Below are 20410 nucleotides of genomic sequence, written 5' to 3' on the forward strand. Positions count from 1 at the left end.
AGAGGAACCTTGCCTCTTACTTCTCAAAATAAACTTGTGAGGTAGGTATCATTTTGTAAATGAGAAACTGAGGCCCAGATTATTACTGAGGCTCAGTGAAATACGCAAATTCACATAGCTAATAGGTATTTGTAGCAGAAATTGAGACCCAGATCTCTTAGATGCCAAAGCACTTTAGCATTGCCTCCAAGAAGCTAGTTGGAATTTGGGTTGGGAAAAAAAATCTCAAGTATCAATGCGTGGGGCTATAGAGTATAGTTAGATGACATAGGATCATTTCCCCAAACTCACTCACTGTTACTCTGAGCAAGTCAAATTCCTCTGGGCTATAATCTCTTCATATGCATGATGAAGCTAATCTAATACTTATTTTACTTGCTTTAAGTCTGTTGTGAAGATCTAATGAGATAGTTTGTGAATGTGTTTTATAAGGTGAATAATATTTGTTCTTAATATAAAGTTTTGTGAGTCCTCAGCCTAGTATCTTCTATCAAAATTCAATTCTCTGGGTGACATAAGAATTCACTTGGGCTCTAAATGATTCCCTTTTATCATGAAAATGGAAACTGGATCCTATTTAATGAACTTTCCCAGAGTGGCTTACCAGCTTTTGTGTCAGGTACATATACATCTGCATGCCCAGAAATTTCATAGAAAGCATAGAAAGCTTATATACAGTTTAAAGGAATATTAATAACATAATTTTCCTTCTCATACATATGCACCAAGGGTGTTCTCAGTATTGTTTGTTTTCATCATTAGTAGAATCTCTGTGCAGTGACTCCAGCCAGTGCATGAATTCATTCATTAATCAAGCGATTCCTGAGTTCCTACCGTGTTCTAAGCTCTATGCTAGATTCTGAGTCTACACAGCAGAGTAAGATACAGCAGCCCCTGCTCTCATGAATCTCAACTGTGGGGGAAGAGGCATATAAATAGCATAGGTAAGTAAAAATGAAGTGGAAAGTGGCAAAGATTTTTTAAACAGGACGTGAAAAGCAGGGACCATGAAGACTGATAAATGGAACTTAAAATCTAAAGAACCACTTTCAAAAGACATTATGAGAGTGAAAAAGCAAACTACAGATAGGAAAAAACATTCACAATATATATGACAAAGGTCTCATGCCTGGAATTATAAAGAACTCCTACAAACCAGTGAAGAAAAAGACAAAAACCAGTAAAAACTGGGCAAATGACTTCAGCAGGCACTTCTCAAAAAGGATCACCAAATAGCCAATTAGTACATGAAAAGCTCTAACTCATTAAGAAAAGGAAAATTAAAACCACAATGGATACTACCAAACACCTACTGGAATGGCTTAAATTAAAAATATTGGTAAGAATGTGAAGCAACTGGAATAGAACATTGCTGGTGGGAGTGTAAATTAGTATGACCACTTTGGTTAACTGTTTGACAGTATCATTTACCAACTATGACATAGCTATTCCCATCCTAGGTATGCTCCAGCAAAGGAAAATGCTGGAATTTGACTTTAACACCTTAAAGAGCTAAACTTAGTTTAGGCTGGTGAGGGCAGTTTAAGTCTTTGTTCCTTAGGGTAAATTTGTGACAAATAATTAAATGATTAATCTTATGAACAAGACTTCTTTTAGAAACTATATACTTGCTATAAACATACTAAGTAAGGCCAGCTTAGGTCAAATTCTTCACTCCCTTTTGGTAAGACCTCTATGGTCACAGAGGCCTGGTCACTGCTGTGACAGAACATTATCTTTTTGCAGATATGTTAATGATATTAGAGGTTGGCTCTATTAGAGGAACAGCTACTAATTATCACTTCGTTGGTGATACTTCTATGGGGAAGCAAACAGGAAGCAAACAGGGTGGGAAAACTATTTGCCTAATGCCATAAAAGGCTTCCCAAGGCTGAAAGGCTTTCAAAAACAGAATAGATGTTCCATCCTCAACTGGAGGTGGGATTTGAGCAAGGAATAAAGGAAGCTGAGAAGATGGAATTCACTGGTAGAAGGGAAAAGGAAAAGATGATTACAATCAGGCCAGTCTTTCCCAAATAAGAGTGACAGACTCATCAGCTTCCTTGTGGGTGGGTTTCAGCCTCAACTGACAGCTGACTAAATAAGGAAGCACATTTTCCTTAATTGGAGAGAGAGAAAAAAGGAAGATTAAAAAATGTTGAAAGGGTTGCCATTTATACCAGTTCACTGAAGAGGAAGTCTGGGATTTTTTTCCCTTTTTTTCTTCATTAGTATAAAAATGTAACAAATACTCAAATTAAGCTTCCATCTCCAGCATCACACTGAAACTGTTCTTAGTCTCCAGTGACTTCTTGACTATTGAACACTTGACCCTAGACAGAATTAGACATAGTTGGCGACTAGATGCTTCTTGAACATTCTCACTCTTGGCTCCCTTGACAGCTCACTCTGGTGTTTCTCCTCCTCCACGGGTCACATCTCCTAGACTGGGCCTCTTCATGTTGGTAATCTCCAGGCCTGGGTTCTGGACCATGTTCTCTTTCTCCCTAGTGACCTCATTCTTTCTCATGGCTCTAAACTCCATCTCTAACACTGATGATTTCTAAAATCTCCTAAGTTCAGTTCACCTCTCCTCCAGGCATCAATCACGTGTTCAACATGCTGTACTACACCTGCACTTCGAAGTGCCACAGTGAACACATCCAAAATGATTTTCCCACTAAATCTGCTTGATCCACCAGTCTGTCTGTCTCAGGAATGACATCACTACCTACCCACTGCCTGAAACGTGTCACTCTCCATTTCTCTTTCCCTCACTGCCCCACATCTAATCCAACAGTTGTCTTTACATTTTTACTTTAGAATGCATCATACGCTACACCGCAGTTCCATTGCTATTACTCTAGTCCAGGCAATTTCCACTTTGTACCCTAATCACTGCAACAGTCTCTTTTCCAGTTTATCTTCACATTCACGGCTTCTCATTAAACTATGAACAGTATATGTACTCTTTACCAGGCCTAATGTGTTGTATGATCTGGCTTTTACATATTTTATGCCACTCCCTTTGCTTACTACATGCCAGACACATTGGCCTTCCCTCAATACCTCAGACACATCAAGAACTTTCCTGCTCCACAGCCCTTATACTTGTTCTTGGAAATTTTCCAGCTTTTAGCATGGGCCCCTTTTTCATCCTTCCTGTGTCAGCCTAAAAGTTGACTCCCCAACATATTATTTAAAGCAGAAATCTCTACTGGCTCCTGTCCCGGTTCTGTTCATAGTGTTTGAATAAAATCTGTTATTTTTTTCATTTGTTTACCATCTGTATTCCTCACTGAAAAGGAGGTTCTCTGAGGGCAGGGACTGTGTCTGTTTTGCTCATCACAATCTCTGTAACTCTTGGCTTTTCTCCCATTAATTTAGTAATTACTTTTTTCCTTCACCTAAGCTGAGTCCTTAGTCATTAGTCACTGTTGGTCTGAAAGACTAGACTCTATGTGACGTATTCATTGGACTGCCAATACGTCAAATATATAATCTTAGTTTCCTTACAACGCTATCTAACCCAACAATTTCATGAACAGTTCAGTCAACATTCATAGAGCTTTTATCATGAATGTTCAACATATAACTAAGAGTAGAGAAGAAGCTAACGTACGTTACCCTTGATAAAAGAACTAACCTTTGTCAGTAAACATCAGTGTCCTCAACATGAGAACATGAGGGCAAGCAAACCCGAATTGTATTAACAAAAGTATCAACAGTACCCAGTCTTACCTCACAAAAACAGTAACGCAAAAAAACTAATACTGAAAAGTTTTTGATTTTATTTCCAAGATCAAATATTACAACAGGACATTTACATGTATTTATAAAAAAATGCAGCAGTTGAATTTATAGATCAGAGGTTTCCTTGAGTTTGGTCCCTCTCTCAGCACAGTGAGCTGATGTCTTCGAAAGACTCCCTTTCCCTCCCCCACCCCAAATGTCCCACCGCCCCCTCCCCAATTCAAGTTGCAGTATCAATATAAAGTAACTGGGTACAACACAGCAAGAATATTCACAATTTGGTACAGCCAAAACCAGAGGATCACCAAGAGAAAGACCCTCACTTTAGACATTATTTACCTATAGACCATGTGTGTCTATAGATATCACACCCAGTTATCTAAGATTTCCCTGGTTTTAGAGCAAGTGGAAGTTCCATTGAGTCTTAGCCGGCAGTTACAGCTCTGCTTTATCTAACAGCATGTTTTTCTCCTCCTACAAGTTTATATTTTCTATGGTCTCCTTATGTCTTCAAATTTAAGGCTTTCCCTAGCACCTTTATTATCTCTTACTAGATATACAGGAGGGTCTGTCAAGTGTCTTGAACAAAAAAATTTAGCGGATGATCCTGTCGCCCCTTTCTCACTGGTCCCAAAGCCTTCTTCCCACTCTTGAGAAGAACTGCAGAAACAAATGATCTCTCCTAGCACCATGGGATTAAAGCCCTGAAAATTGAGAACTATATGTTATGTGCATTTTAGGGAGCACTTGCCAGAAACACTACAATAGGAGCACTGTCTCTGTCCATTACCTTCTTGGATTCAATAACCAAGTTACACTACAGATTAAATTTAGAGCTTGTCCTGCATTAACAATGCAAATCTCACTGAGACCACCACTTTATCCAGAATAAATTGAGTATACAAACATCCCAGGGAATTTCTAAATTCCGTTAGAAACTGCTTGAGAACACTAAAGCAAATACCCTAAGTTGACTTCACTCAAGTCCCCAACCCACCCTCGTCCCTATCCCCAAATTCCATTCCTTGATTAACTTCTCCGAGTAAGATGGGAAGTGAGGTTTGGAAAATGACATGAAAAATGTTGAAAAAACACAATAGTGAAGACACCAGAATTGGACATTCCAGATGATTCAAAACGCAGTTAAAACTGAACTCATACAAAGCATGCAGAGAAGCCTACAAACACTCCTGAGAGTTTCCATGGAACAATCAATACCTACTCTCTTTCTTAAAAGGTTAAAATAATAATAATAAAGACACCAGATGATTAGAAGTTGTTAACAATCAAAAGGAAAACCGTTCTTAAAAAAAAGATTCTTAAAGGAGTGAATAAAATTATTTCTAAGATTCATGCCAAAGCTTGGCTGGAAGCCCCTCAAAATCCAAGTATCATATAAGCATCAACCTGTACTCATTTCTCTACATCTAAGACTAGAGGATTATCTCACAGCTTTACTGTCTGTCTCCCAGCAAGTTATAAATAGTCTTTCCAAATCTAAGGGACAAACCTAGGAAAGGAACAAGGCCCAAGTCCCCAAAAAGGTTAAGATAAACAGCCACTACAAGCTTATTACTAATTAGCTGAAATGTGGAGGTCACATACTACTTTCATTCTAATTAGCAGGTAAGAGGGGATTTTCTGGTGGCACTGGTCACTCCATGTGAGGTTTAACTTACAGGGCAGTTAAATTATCAAAAAGTTACTGTTAAGAGCATATGATTAGTGTCAAAATCCTATTTATATTTTGAATCACACCATTTATTGATATTTTTCATTATTAAGAACACAGAAGCTTGAGAAAAGCATACTATAAAACCATTTTGTTGAAAACAGAAAGATATCCAACTGAGCATCAACACTCCAATGTCATTAACTTGAATATGTCCTGGTGACATGTACTAGAGTCAGCGACCTTGACAAAGGAAAAAAAAAAGCAGAATGGCAGGGAATGGTTCCAGACCGAGAATTTCTCTCCCTTATCAGTTAAGATGCCCATATTGAGTCTATGAAAAAAACCAAATAGAAAAGACTTTAAGGAGGGGAGAATTCAATTCCAAGTCAGAATTTATCTAATGATTTGAAATGTTTCCCATTTGATTTATCATTTCTAATAAATGAGTGATTCATGGTGGCCAAGTTAGATTAATAATTTCTTTCAATGGAGATAAAATTTTTCTTACATTAATTAGAGCTTATTCTTCCAATCCATAAACCCAAGTGACTTTATAAGGGATATAAAATCTTAGGGCATTTTGATCTCTGTAGAGGAAACACTATTAAGCAAACAACAAAAACTTGTTGTTTGGTGCAACAGAATTAAGTACAACAAGGCAAATGTCCATATTTATAGATTAATATGTGATTGTTCTTAGGCAAAATACTACCATCAGTATTTATATCTCTAATCCTACAAGTAAGTCTGGTTATCTTTTGAAAATGCTTTACAGAAATACTAAATTATGTTTTATTAAGGTAGTTCATATTAGATTGCTCAACTCTACTTTGAGATCATATGTCAAAGAAAAGCCTGTACCAAAACTATTATGTTTATGAGAAAGACTGAGATTCTAAGCAATACAACAGCATTCCATAAGCTAAAGAAGGGGGAAGGGTATCATGGACTAGCTATCCTATACTTGGAATAAGGATTCCTATGTAGAGAGAGAGTTATAAAAAATGATGTTTGCCTCAAATTCTTTCCTGGTATATTAATTTATAAAAAATGAAAAGTTATTAAAAGTCAGAAATGGAATTTCTTAAACATATCCAATTTCATTAAAAATCATGACATTTTCTGAGAACAGATGTCAAAAATCAAGAAGAGAATGGAAACGTAAAGAGAAAGTTGTATTAAAAGATTTTCTAATTAAGGGTCTCATTACATTCAATAATTTAATCACACAATCACTTCATGGGAAAACTACCAAGCTCATCATAATCTCTATTTAAAAAAAGGCTAAGATTCTAATCTGTCTCTCTAGCAGGACTGACACATAGGTGAATCAAAGACCAAAACAGCCATCACTGAAATACAGAATTTCGACATATCAGGAGAAATCACCACACTGGCTTGGTGTTCTATGTTGGTTATTTTCAGTACTACAGAACATTTTTACCACTATTCTAAAATGTATACAGTGTAATACTAAGTTTCATGGCAAGACAGTAAGTAAAATGCTAAGCAAGGCAAATAAATGAAGTTAAATATTCAAAGTACACAGCTGTCCTTAAGTGGCTTTTATCAAGGCTTATGTTTATTGGAAAATTGCTATGTTCACCAGAAGGGTGGGTTCTTCTTACTTTCATTTAGTTTTACACAAGACTTTACTTACTCATCAACCTCCATTCCGTGATTTACTATTCAGTAATACTTCTGAGTACTATTTACTCTCTCTCTTTGGCTCTAAATGAAAGAGACCCAGAAAGACAGAAAATGACACCATGGAGATACACTCTATGGGATAAGAAATACTTTTAAAGGTCAACCTAATTCGATCCTGAAAAACCTGTTTCTGTCAAAACCAAGTGAATTCTACAATTTACACAAATCAATTTCCTAACAACTGCTTAGTCAGTAAACTGCTTTGTTTAAGCACACATAAAGAATTAAATTTAACTCTGGCTGTCAGTGAAATGATTGGTTCTTATTACATTTTAGTCACACTCAACACTGATTAGGAAGACAGCATTAAGTTTTAATTAAAAGTAATGAATTGTGTTTAAAACGTCATTAGTAAACCTGAAACTATTATACTCTCCTTCTGGAGATTTCAATCATCACAGTATGGGTAGATCAAGTTACTGGACAAATGAAACCTGGACACAGGGAAAAAAGCAAGAACTGATTAACAAGAATACTTTAGATTACTCTAGGGATTAATATATAAAATAAAAGGAGGAGACTCAAGAGCATTAAATTTTGGAGTGGAGAGGATTCAGAGATAATATAATTCAGTGGTCTACAATCTGTGGGTTCCCAGAGTCTCTGGAAAGGGTCTGCAATTCCACAGGCACACTTATATTTTCTCCACCATACTTAACCCCACAACTCCCCACCACTGCCGGATTTTAATGTTACAAGACCTTTTACTTGAACAGACTAAGAACTATTGATCTAGTCCAATTCTCTGTTAATTAGAGGCAGAGATGTAACCCAAGTATACTTCATACCTACATACAGTGCCCCTTCTGCATATAATATACAATACATTTAATGTGTACCCAGGAAAAGAAGTTAAATCTTCCCTTTCCAGTAGCAAGTGGCTCCCTCTAGTATTTTCCTAAATGTCCAAGAGATCCCTGCTAGCTTAAATCTTTAATCCTGGGATCAATACTTCTTTCCTAGTAATGTCTTATTGTTATATGTCACACCCTAAATCTAGCAGTTTCAAAAGCTGGTACTAAAGAATACAGGGGAATCAAAAGAAAACGTGTTTTGCCACTTTTCAGTTTTACTTCCCTAAATAAAACTTACACTATTTTTTACCTTTTCTAAACTTCTATTGTAATTATGGTTCAGACTCAGGAAAGTAAGTGTTTACATGTTCTATTATCTCATGTGTAGTGTGTCTCTCCAACTGGATAAAACAGGCAGGAAGTAGATCTTAGATTAAGGTTTTTCCAACTTTGATTAAGGACTCAAATAACTGTTAACTTACAGAGTCAAGGAAGTAGAATTTTATAGAAGATTTAAAAATACACACACAGAATGTTCAACAATCTAATATAGATGGGATATAGAAAAGATAATTGTATCTTTTCTGAAAAATGGTTAAAAAAAAAAGTTGATAAAATTCTTTTTTATCCTTTTCATTTTTTTCTTGGCAAATAGTGCCATAGTTATTTTCCTTTCACATTTTCATCAGTGCATCATTTTTAAAAAACAATTAGTAATCAGCTGCTGAAAATAATGGTGTAAATAAGACTATATAGGCATAGTACAAATCTCACAAGCTTTAAGGAAACAAAACCAAATAACTTACAGAGCCAAACAATGAGAAGATAACCTTTTGAACAAATTGATTCCTGTTGTAGGAGACCACAGCACGGGAGTGAAAAAAAGCATGAATGCCAGCTCTGATTTTGCCACTTACTAGCTGTGACATCTTGAACAAGTTCTCTGAACTTCAATTTTCTTACTTATCTATAAAACGGGGAAAATATGCATTTTGTGGAGTCCTTAGGGAGATTAAAGAAGGAAATGCACATGAAGCACTTAGTACTTGTTAGTTACTCAAAATTACTTTCCTGTTCTTTCCCCATTTGGCTGTTCTCTTCTCTGGTCCCTTCATAAATCAAATTCAAATGATTTCCTGTTACTTTCCTCCCTACTAATTTTCATTTCATCTCCATATATTTGTCTTCTGTCATCTACTCTCATCAAAGCCTAGCTTGTTCTTTTCCTTCCTACCTTTTAAGGTCTCTTTCAAGCTGTTTCCAACACCTATGAGGAGTGACTATTTTTACCTAATCTTACTAACTTCATTTTATCTATTCAATAAAACCTCTCCTCCAAAGAGCTAAGGAATTTGCAGAGGAAATGACTTACTAATAAAGTGTATTAAGTTCTTGAACAAAGCACAATCCATACTCTTCCTGTGTATAATTCATAATGCCTTCCTTGTAGGCCTGTATACCAAACCCAGGATAATTACACTCCTGCCTCAGAATAAAATAAAATCCTCTACATCTTGTACTCTAAAAACCCCTGTTTTATTTAAGTTGGATCAATATCTCATGCCCCATCTCTTTGATATGCTTACTTATATCACTTTGATGTGGTCATCTCATAGTAATCAAAGTTGAAAAAGTTACTTTGGTTTCTTATACATGGATATGCCAGAGCTGAGCTTATCAGAAAGAACTACATCTTATCATTAATGAACATGTTGTCTTAAGTTTTCTAGATATGTTTTACAAAGAGAAACTAGTAGGTAAAAGAATGAAACAGAATCCTATGGGGAAAATTCTTGACTTCATATTTTTAACAGATTTGGACTTTAGCTGTGACTCTGCTGAGAGTGGAGATAGGTGCCATCACAGCACCAAAGCTGAGCATAACCTCACCTCGTACCCTGTGCCTCCCTGAATTTTTAGATTTTTGACCTTGTCTATGACCAATAGTTTTTTTTTAACCCTCTAATGCACCTTTGTATATAGCTCTGTTCTTCAGATAGCAAGTATATTATCCAAGTTCAGAGAAACAATTGAGGAATTAACATGAAAACCATGCTTCCTCAATAAATCAGAAGCTGCTAGTTAGCCTCGAGAGCCTATGAAAATACACCAAAGTGGTATTACTCAGTCACCAATCTAAAGAGAGAACTTTGACTCAAGGTATAAATGAAATTGTAATTATATAAATATATTTATAAATATTTATACAATTATATACTTATACATAAGCACTTACACAGACTTAGAAAAAAATGTAAGAACATTAATTCAAAAGGACTCACTGAAGAATAAACAGAATTTTCCATGATTTCCTTGAGGACATACATAACTCATTCTTTAGGGAGGGTCCCTCAAAGTCCAACCATTAGAAACCGTATTCTCTAATTGTGTACTAGCAACACACAAGCATTTTTTTTTAAATCCCCCAGTTGCCAAGAGAGTGATCTTAATAAAATAGATGGGAACCTAAAGGTCTCTGAGTAATAGCAATTTATGTTCCTCAAGTAGAAGAATCAATCTAAATCCCAATCAACAAAACAGGTTCACTCTGTATTATGATTTTATAACAAGTTAAAGTTCTGATTTTGCCACCAGAATTACTACTACCCGTTCAGAGGACTCTAAAGCTCAAAATAAGAATTGAGCATAACGTGAAGCTGGTAAGTCTAATCGTATTACAGATTCAAGACAACCTCTTCTAAATAACACTGAAAAAAGCGCTCACCAACTACAATTTGAATGTAGCTTTTGTTGGCACAAAAAACTCACACCCGAAAATTACAGGTAATCTTCCCCACTTCCATTACTAAATGTTGTCTTATGAACTGATTTTAAAGGTCCTCCTATTAGAGCTAAGTTTTCAGTTTTGATACCTTTTGTAAAAAACTGCATGAGGAATTAAGCTCATTCAATCACCAGAGCCTTTCAGAGACAGTTCCAACCAAGGGTAAAAGATAAATCATTATTTCTAACCAAAGGAACATGGTTAGCAACTCTCAGCTTCAACTTCTTTTTCCCCCAGGGCATACATTAAGTATGCCTTAAAGCACATAGGACAATCAATAACCATAGTGGTTACAACTACAAGCCATTGTACTCATGATTACTGAACAGCTGCCTTCCTATAGATCACTTCTGGACCCAAACAATGGAAGGGCCAAAGGAATTAATATGCTGTACTGGCAAGTACCTTCCTATTCTAGTCACCACAACGTGCTCACAAAATGTCCATTCCAAGATTAGCAGGATCAAGATAGTTTATAGAGTAATAACGAAGAAAGCTGTCTCAGGCTAGGATATTGAAAGCCACTCCATGCTACTCACCCTAATTTAACACTCTTTCTGTCAATAACACATATCATGGAAATAATTCCAGATGGCAGTTCTTTGAGAAAAATATTAAATATAATGAGCAGTAATTATAAAGGATGCTTTTTCCATGTAAACAAAAGCCTGGGCACTTTGTTACGTGGTATTTCCTACATGAACAACAAAACAAAACATGTGTTAGAGAATTTCTTCTCCCTACTAAAAAAAGGGCTTACAAAACAGAGAGGCTGTTCTTATTCTGAATCTGGCCATTCCTCTACCAATGGAGTCTGAAGAGTAACATTTCATTTGATCCCCTAAAAGTGCTGTGTAAGAGACCACTTATTGGAACACACATTTCCTGCTGCCAGTACTAGGAGGTCTTATCCTAACACTTCCATTTGGTCACCAGATTAGGTAAGAAAGAGAGAAAAAAGTAGGAAAAAGAAGGAAATGGGAGAGGAGGAAAAAAAGGCAGGGGGGGAGGGCGGGAGGTGAGGCTGATTACAGGAGAGAACAAGAAACAGAAGAGAAGGCAGGTGACTTGCTTGCCCAACTTTGGCTCTATAGTCCTATGAGCCAAAATGCATACTCAGTGACATGGTATCTCACAGAAAAAGGGAAAAAAAGGGGTAAGCTGAGAGAGGTCAGGCCATGATGTTAATTTCTTTCCTGTACAAAGACAGTCTCTTGAGGACAAAGGCCTGCCTCCTGTAATGTAATATCATAGTCCAGATGAGAGAGTTTCCTCCGAGGGAAATTGGTGAGAAGTTCAAAACGTTCATTTGGATATCCTTTAGACTGGACATGCTTCACCAAAGCCTATGAAAAACAAGAGAAAAGACAAAGTTGTTAAATGGGAACACAAGACAGAACATAATGAATAATTAAAAAATATACAATATTCATTTTTATATCAGATAAGATGTAAGTTTAAGTTATAAAAACTGAAGCTTACTCTTGTAGAAATGGCAATATAACACTTTGCATGGGGAGATACTAAACCTGTACTCAATAATTAATAGCCAGTAAATGACATTGAAGTGTTCAGGGTTATTACTGTCTCATCAACAAACAAACCTAATTTCTGATTATAAAATTATTATCCTCATTTTTAAACATTTCATTAGTTTTCCTTCCTGCTATTTATCAGGGAAGATGCATCCTTCATCCTAGTTTGTCAGTTGTGCACTGAATCCTTTCTTGCCTTCTCTTGCCATGCCACCACCACAAACTATTCTTTTACATGTATCTTCAACATCTTTTCTACAGATGCTTCCCATCAGACTTAAACATGCTTAGTCTCTCCTTCAATCATCTTTTTCCCTGATTGCTGCTCACTCCTCACTCTAGATTCAAAACCAATCTTCTCAAAAAAGTGGTCTATACTTGTATTCATTGTTTCATCTCCCATTCCTTTCCAATTACTAGACTAGGAGACATTCTAGGTATTAACACCAGAGGCTAGAGCCTGCCTGCATTCATCACAGTCTTTAAGAGTCTAATTATTTTCAGCCACAGCAATGGCCAGGTATAAACACTTGACCCAAGGAGGATTCATTCATAGGCTAATCTAAACAAGTCAGATTCATTCTCTTTTCCAGGAGTTGAAAAACACAAAAGAAAGGCTTATCAGCTATGGACTCTAGAGGAAAAGCTCTCAATACATCCCTATTACGGATTATGTACAGGCTGTTTTCCAAACAGTCATCAGAATACAGAGAGAAGAATGGTATGAAGCAGAGAATCACAAGTGGGAAACTCAACAGGCCCCACAAGAGAAACACACAGAAAATAGTCATGGTTCTTAACTACTAGGAAATCCAGGAGGCCCTCTACAGTCTTTAAACAAACTTCACTCCTTTTCCAGGTAGTAATTTCAGTTGGGTTTCTATTTCAAGCAGCTATGGAACAGAGAAGCCTTGACTAGAACAGACTATGCAAGATGCCCAAGATAAGGTGGGGAGGAAATAAAGCAGTGAGAATTAAACATTCACCACAATGAAGTTTCCAGTTAGAGACCAAACCAACACCCATATCAAAGAATCATCAAGCAAATTACACCAAGTAGTTTTTCTGCTTCAAGTAAAATTAGATATAACTTACTAGTAGTTTCGCTTGCTCTGGAAGAGTGATTTGTTCCCTTTTTCCATCTGGATACCGCAACATCAGCTGTGCTTTTGGTCCTAAAGAAAGGGTTAAAAAATATATATATAGCTGTGTGACAAAACACTAATTTAAACAAATAATTCTCTTCAGTAATATTAAAGTTTTAAGTAAAGGAAGTTTAAAATGTGACCCACCATTTACATCAATGCTCTCTACTATTCCATCTGATTTTTCAGGTGACATCTCCAATATTTCTGAATCCATGACTGGCAATCCTTGGTGGTTTGTGGCTGTTCCAGGCTCAGTTCTGGCAGGGGGCTCAGTCATTGACCTTCTGTTCTCCTCTTTTCTATGCCCCAAATCTTTGTGGGGAGACTTTCTAGACTTGGCAAGATTCTCTATCTCCTCCTCTTCATCAGAGCCACAAACAGATATGAACTCCTCACTGCCAGAAAAAAGTTCAGATTCAGATTCTTCATCTGAGCGGCTATCCTGTTTTGTCTGTGTGGAATCAAAATGTGTCTCTTGTAAGGAGGCTCTGATGGCAGCTTCTAGCTGACTGTCTTCACTTGCATCTATAAGGCTCTCCTGTAAGATGCAGTCATACAACATAGGTAGAAAGAAAAAGAAAACAGTTAAACCAAAAAAATAATCAAGTCAAATAGGGCATGGGAAATCAAACAGTCAGCTTGCCATTATTATTGTCTGCTGGATATATCTCTTCTACTAAATTTTAAGCTATTTGAGGGCAACAACTTTGTCTTAAACAGCCAAGTTGGAATGCCATTTTAAACACAAAAATAAAAACTGTCACACCATCTGGCACAATGATTGCAAGCACAGGACTTGGCAGGATGTGGGGTGGGGGAAATCAAAGTGAATAAAATCAAGAAAACAACTTATTCCTTGCCCAGAAGGAATTAAGGTTTTAAATATAAAAGTCAAAACATTAGTCTTTAACATGACTAAGCACAAAGAAAGATGTCTATCTTGCTCACTAACCAGCACTGCTTTGGCACACAGAAGGCTATCAGTAAATAAATAACTTAGTAATGATCATTTTACAAAAAAATCTAACAGTCAGACCTTTAACATTCAAACAAAACAAAATACTGTATAAAAAATGTGAAACAACAACTACATTTTTCCAAACTTAATTTCAGTGAAGGTTCTGATTGTGACCGACCACGAAAAGCGACTTTCAACAGTCCTCCCCGTGGAAAAGTCCTACTGTCACAGATTTCACTAAACTTGTTGAGTCGCAAAACAGGCATTACTAGAGTGAATCCAAACTATACAAAAAGATTTTTTATGGTAGTCAAAAGCTGAACACTGGATATTTTATGATATAAAGGAACTACAGTTAATTTTCTGCGGATGTGTTAGGGATACTGTGATTATTTCTAAAAATAAAAAGAATCTTTTATCTTTTAAAAATACATGCCAAAGAATTAATAATAAATAAAACAATGAATCCTGAGATTTGCTTCAAAGGACGGGGTATAGCTGAAACAAGACTCACCACAAGTTGTTAATGACTGAAATTAGTTAATGGACACACAGAAGCTCAATAAACTCCTTCTGTTCTAAAATTTTCCACAATAAAAAGTTCAGGTTGCTAACAAAAAACTAAAGGAGTTTCAATTTGGCTTACCCTACCTGCCAATAACATAAAAAAATTTTTTTTTTAAATTTTAAGGCAACTTAAGGCTAATTTGGGGCTTCCCTGGTGGCTCAGAGGTTAAAGTGTCTGCCTGGAATGCAGGAGACCCGGGTTCGATCCCTGGGTTGGAAAGATCCTCTGGAGAAGGAAATGGCAACCCACTCCAGTACTCTTGCCTGGAGAATCCCATGGAGGGAGGAGCCTGGTAGGCTACAGTCCATGGGGTCGCAAAGAGTCGGACAAGACTGAGCAACTTTACTTACTTACTTAAGGCTAATTTAGCACCAAAAAATATATGTAAATTGGACTTTCCTAGTGGCTTAGAGGGTAAAGCATCTGCCTGCAATGCAGGAGACCTGGGTTCGATTCCTGGGTTGGGAAGATCCCCTGGAGAAGTAAATGGCACCCCACTCCAGTACTCTTGCCTGGAAAATCCCATGGACGGAGGAGCCTGGAAGGCTGCAGTCCATGGGGTCACTGGGGGGTGGACACGACTGAGCGACTTCACTTTCACTTTTCACTTTCAAGCATTGGAGAAGGAAATGGCAACCCACTCCAGTGTTCTTGCCTGGAGAATCCCAGGGATGGGGAAGCCTGGTGGGCTGCCGTCTATGGGGTTGCACAGAGTTGGACACTGAAGAGACTTAGTCCACGGGTCACAAAGAGTCGGACATGACTGAGCGAGCTGACTTTCACTCACTTTCACTAAGGCTAATTTAGCACCAAGTATATATATATATAAATAAATAAAAAGGCAAGTAGATGTACCCATGTGACCAGCAATGGCTTAAGTGAACTGTAGGTTTAAAATAATGATATTACACAGCATGCAGCTTGATTTTAAAGACTGCCACCGTAGTAGATACTGCTGGCTTCCTAGTCAACATTCATTCTCCTCTGATTCCTAACTTACAAGATCCTACTTCTATTTAACTTTGTACTTGAGGCAGATAATATGGTTTTCTTTTTTAGTGAACTACATTGGTTGGTTGTCTAACATTAAACCAACTTTGTATTCCTGAGCTAAAACCCACTTGGTTAGGATGCACTGCTTTTTTATAAACTGCTTAGTTAGAATACACTGCTTTTTTATAAATCAGACTCATTTATGAAAATTTTGTTAAGAATTTTTGTATCCCTGTTAATAAGGGTTATTGGTTTAATTTCTTTGTCTTTTGTTTTCCTTGTAAAACAAAGCTCAGTTTTTGGTTTTGGTTTTGATATCAAGTTAATGCTGGCCTCACAATGAACTAGGCAGTATTTCTTCCCCTTTGGTTTCCTGGAAGAGTTTGTGTAGAATTAGCATTATTTCTTCCTTAAAAATTAAAGACATTTACCAGGGAAGCCACCTGGGTATAGTTTTCTTTGTGGAAGTTTTAAACTACAAATTCAATTTAATTGATAGATATATTAATAGGACTATTCAGGTATCTGTTTTGCCTTTAATGAGCTTTAGCAGGTTGTGTCTTCTTAGGAATTTGTCCTTTTTACCTAAAGGGTCAAGTATTTGACATAAAGTTATTCACTGTATTACTTATTATTTCTTCAATAACTGTAATATCTATATGGATGGCTCCTCTCCCAATCCTGTAATTGGTAATTTGTGGCTTTTTTCCCCTGACCATCTGACTAGAGGCTTACCAATTTTATTGACTTTCTAAAAAACAAGCTTCTGGTTTCATTTAATTTTTTCTTTTGTTTTCTAAGTTACTGGTTGATCTTTGTTCTTTCCCCTTTTCTTTCTGCATAGTTTGGGTTTGATTTAATTTTTTTCTGTGTGGGTCCTTTTTCATTTCATTTAAGATAGAAACTTAAGTCATTAATTTGAGGCTTTCTTTTTTAATACAGGCACTTAGTTATTTACTTTCTCTGTAAGTGATGCTTTAGTTCCATTCCACAATTTTTTTTTAGCTGCAAGGGAAACTGGTAAATGGAGTTTTTTAGTGGGGCATGCTTCCTTTTATAGACATAACTAGCATCTTTGCTTCCTTATTAAAAGGTACCTCAATGGTCTCCAAGCAACTGTGTCCAGCAAAAATAAGCAGAATTCTTTATCTGTGGCTGTTTATCTTCGTAATAAAGATATTACCTCTTTTCTCCTTGTCCATTAGACTGTGATATTGGGAGCACAGCATCTATACCATAATCATGAGGACAAAAGCCAAGACTAAGGATGGAAGTGGGGGGGAAAAAACGAGAAACAACCTGGTTCCTTGATGACATCCACAGCAGTAAAGTCCTAGATTGCTTCCCTCTGAACTTCTTATTGAGAAAAGATGTCTTCCTTGTTTAAGCTATTATGTGTTGCAGTTTCTCTTGTACAGAGTTGATCAGAATTTAAGTCAGAGAATTATTTAGTTCAGAAGTGGGGTCTGAGGTACTAGTCACCTAAATAAGCCCTATGTAACTGTCCAATTTTATGGCCCCACTCTTTTCCCTACCAAGTTCCTTAACTTTTATAAGACATCTGGTGAAATATTAAACCAAATTTATGTTGTAATTCAGCAACTCGAAAGCTCAGGCTCTGGATTTTGACAATTTCAGCCTATGATTGCAAAAGATGAGAAAACCCTCTCAGCGAAGTCACAGAAACTTCCTCGATTTTTTAATGTCTTAAAAAAGAATTCTACTTAAGTAAAATTCATGAGTAATGGAGGAGGAAAAATGAATTCTATACAAACCCTTGGCAAGTATTCATAGCCTCTCCTTAAATGTGCACTTTACTTTCAGTAATAATTTAAGGAACTGTTTCATTACTGCATGGTACTAGACTACTAAAGTCAGATTCTCTATAATTAATTCCATCCTCACTGCCATCAAACCCAAATAGTTCCTATAATCAATGAAAGATTCCCACAACTTTGAAGGTCTCTTACTTAAAACTAATTTTGCTATCAATTATCAAGTAGATCTGCCTAGTAATAGCATATTATAGAACTAAATATAGAAATAATCTTTAGGTGGGCCTGAGAGCTAGGGCCTAAAGCTATGTAATCAGAAATAATGCCCAACTACACCATGAGAGATGTTCTAGCAAAAATATCATTTCTGCTGCTGCTCAGACATGGATTCCAACAGTCCAAACAGTACTGCCTCTCAAAACGTGGGTTTCTCTGTTACTGGGCTCACAGGTGAGCTGCCCTGCTCAGTGTTACACATTCACATTGTTCAGTTCTAAATCCAGGCCTTAGGTCCCATGCCTGACCCTGGCGGCAAGTGAGAGTGGAAATATGAATCTTGCAATTTCACTGAGAAGAAAGAACCCTTATGTGGGAAACTATCAAAATGTAAGATGCTGTACAGCCACATATTTTAACTGTCTGCCACTTACATTATTATCTTTACCATCTTAACCTCAAACATTTTACACAAGGCACTGCTATACAATTATATTTAATTGCCCATCACCACCTCTCAGTCATACTTACTGAACGGGCACATTTTTTGGGGGGACTGCTAGAAAGTCCATCCAATTGCCCATGTTCACCCAGAAATCCCGTTACTTGGTCCAAGAAAGAAGATACATCTAACTGGTGCCACTCTACAAGCTTCTGACCTAAAGATTAAAAACCAGGATATAGAAATATAATAAAACCAACATCCTTTCTGAATTCTCACTAAGTATTTCTTTCAGCATACCACAATTAAAATTTACTGGGAATATATCTCCACCCATCACCACTTAAGTTACAGTGTCTTCATAACCTAGAAGATACATTAATTATAACGAACCTAAGAGATTCCCAGCCTTCATGACAGAACAACTACGTTATCTGCTGGTATCATTTATTGCTATTTAGGAAGAAGAGATTCAGACAAAGCAATATATATACAAAACTCAATCAATTAATAATGAAATTAGCTCTACCCTCTGCTTCTCTGGTGGGATTACAATGAGTATCTGAACAGTCTTAAATAAATGACCTAAGCGGATCCTTAAAAGTGATAAGATAAACCGTTATTCTTTGAAAGAACAGAACTGCAAATTTAAAATAGTACCATCTCCCAAAGTTGTTTCCTAACAAACTCCCTAAATACACACATCAATAGATTTTTAAGTAATTCAGAGGCACATGAACAAGAACCTTTCATATACATTACTACAGACAATCTTGAAACTGGACCCAAGATAAAATTGAAGATTATTTAGGTAATTGAAAGATACACGATAGGTTAAAGGCCGTAAGCTGAAATACACCTTACCTGTCCGTGGATCCAAGATGGAAACATAGGGGAAATCCCCTAGCTTATAAAACTGTATGTATCTCTGACCTTCCTCACTGTCGTGATAGACCTGTTAAGTCATTATACATATTAAAAAAAAAATCAGCCTCTTAAAAAAGTACCTTGTTATATACCAACAGCTATTAATTCTCCAAAAACACCTTTGGCATATTAGGCTCTCATTGCCTACAGAGAAAATGAAGGTCACCTAATGTGAACTCTTCACTTCCTGCCTTCAGAGTCACTTCTGACCCTTACAGAAATACAGCAATCCATCCTTCCTCCTTGACCCAGTTCTTCCTTTTCAAGTCACCTGTCCATCTATGTCACTTCTGATTCTCAACTACACATATCTTAATAAATCACAATATGTTAAGATTATCAACTCAAGTGCCCAGCATACCTCTAGGCAAACAGATGCTCAATCAATAGTTGCTGAATAAAAGGTTACTGTTCAGAAAAAAACTTACTGAATTCAGGGGCCTGTAAAGAATGAACTGGCAAATTACTAACATTAACAGCATATCTTAGAGTGGGGAAAAAATTAATTCAGAAGTTTTTATTTTTTATAAAAATTTTTTTTGCTGCATTGCACAGCATGCAGGATCTTAATTCCCTGACCAGAGATTGAATCCGTGCTGGAACAAGATCACCTACTGTTAGCATGGTAATTTATATAAAAAGAAACCAGAGCCAGAAAGACTAAGTGACAAATTTAAGGACATACAGTTAAAGATTACCAAACTCAAGCTAAAATCAACATATTAAACAAAAGTTTCTCAATTCCTTCAAATCTTCTACAGCTGCACTATCAATTATAGTAGCCCTCAGAACATGTGCTACTGAAGCATTTGAAATGTGACTAATCCTAACTGCTATACTATAAATGTAAAATACATACTAGATCCTGAAAACTTAACACCCCCCAAAAAAACAAACCCACAACCCAAATGCCTCAATCAATATTTTAACATTAGTTTTATATCACAGATACTGATTTTTAAAATATATTAAAATCAATTACCTGTTTCTTTTGACTTTTAAAAATGTGGCTACAATAAATTTTAATCATATTACATTTCTGTTAAACAGTACAGCTATACACTCTTATCAAGATGGTTAAAAAATGATGTTAAAATTCTTCTGAAGTATGCGTACTATATGGTTATATGG

At 36.5% G+C, this 20410-nt stretch overlaps 1 protein-coding gene across 1 annotated transcript in view; it reads right to left on the reverse strand.

Moving 5' to 3' along the window:
• Nucleotides 1–10087: 10087 nt before the first annotated feature.
• UBXN7 (UBX domain protein 7) overlaps nt 10088–20410 on the reverse strand; it is a 50603-nt gene continuing 40280 nt past the window's right edge. The window contains exons 7-11 of the mRNA XM_069556877.1: nt 19217–19307; nt 18442–18569; nt 13545–13938; nt 13348–13427; nt 10088–12063 (exon numbers count right to left, since the gene is read on the reverse strand). Of these exons, the coding sequence (XP_069412978.1) occupies nt 11902–12063; nt 13348–13427; nt 13545–13938; nt 18442–18569; nt 19217–19307 (855 nt within the window). The 3' untranslated portion in view covers nt 10088–11901. The remainder of the gene's footprint in view (nt 12064–13347; nt 13428–13544; nt 13939–18441; nt 18570–19216; nt 19308–20410) is intronic.

The sequence above is a fragment of the Ovis canadensis genome, chromosome 1 (genome assembly GCF_042477335.2).
Source record: "Ovis canadensis isolate MfBH-ARS-UI-01 breed Bighorn chromosome 1, ARS-UI_OviCan_v2, whole genome shotgun sequence".
NCBI lineage: Eukaryota > Metazoa > Chordata > Mammalia > Artiodactyla > Bovidae > Ovis > Ovis canadensis.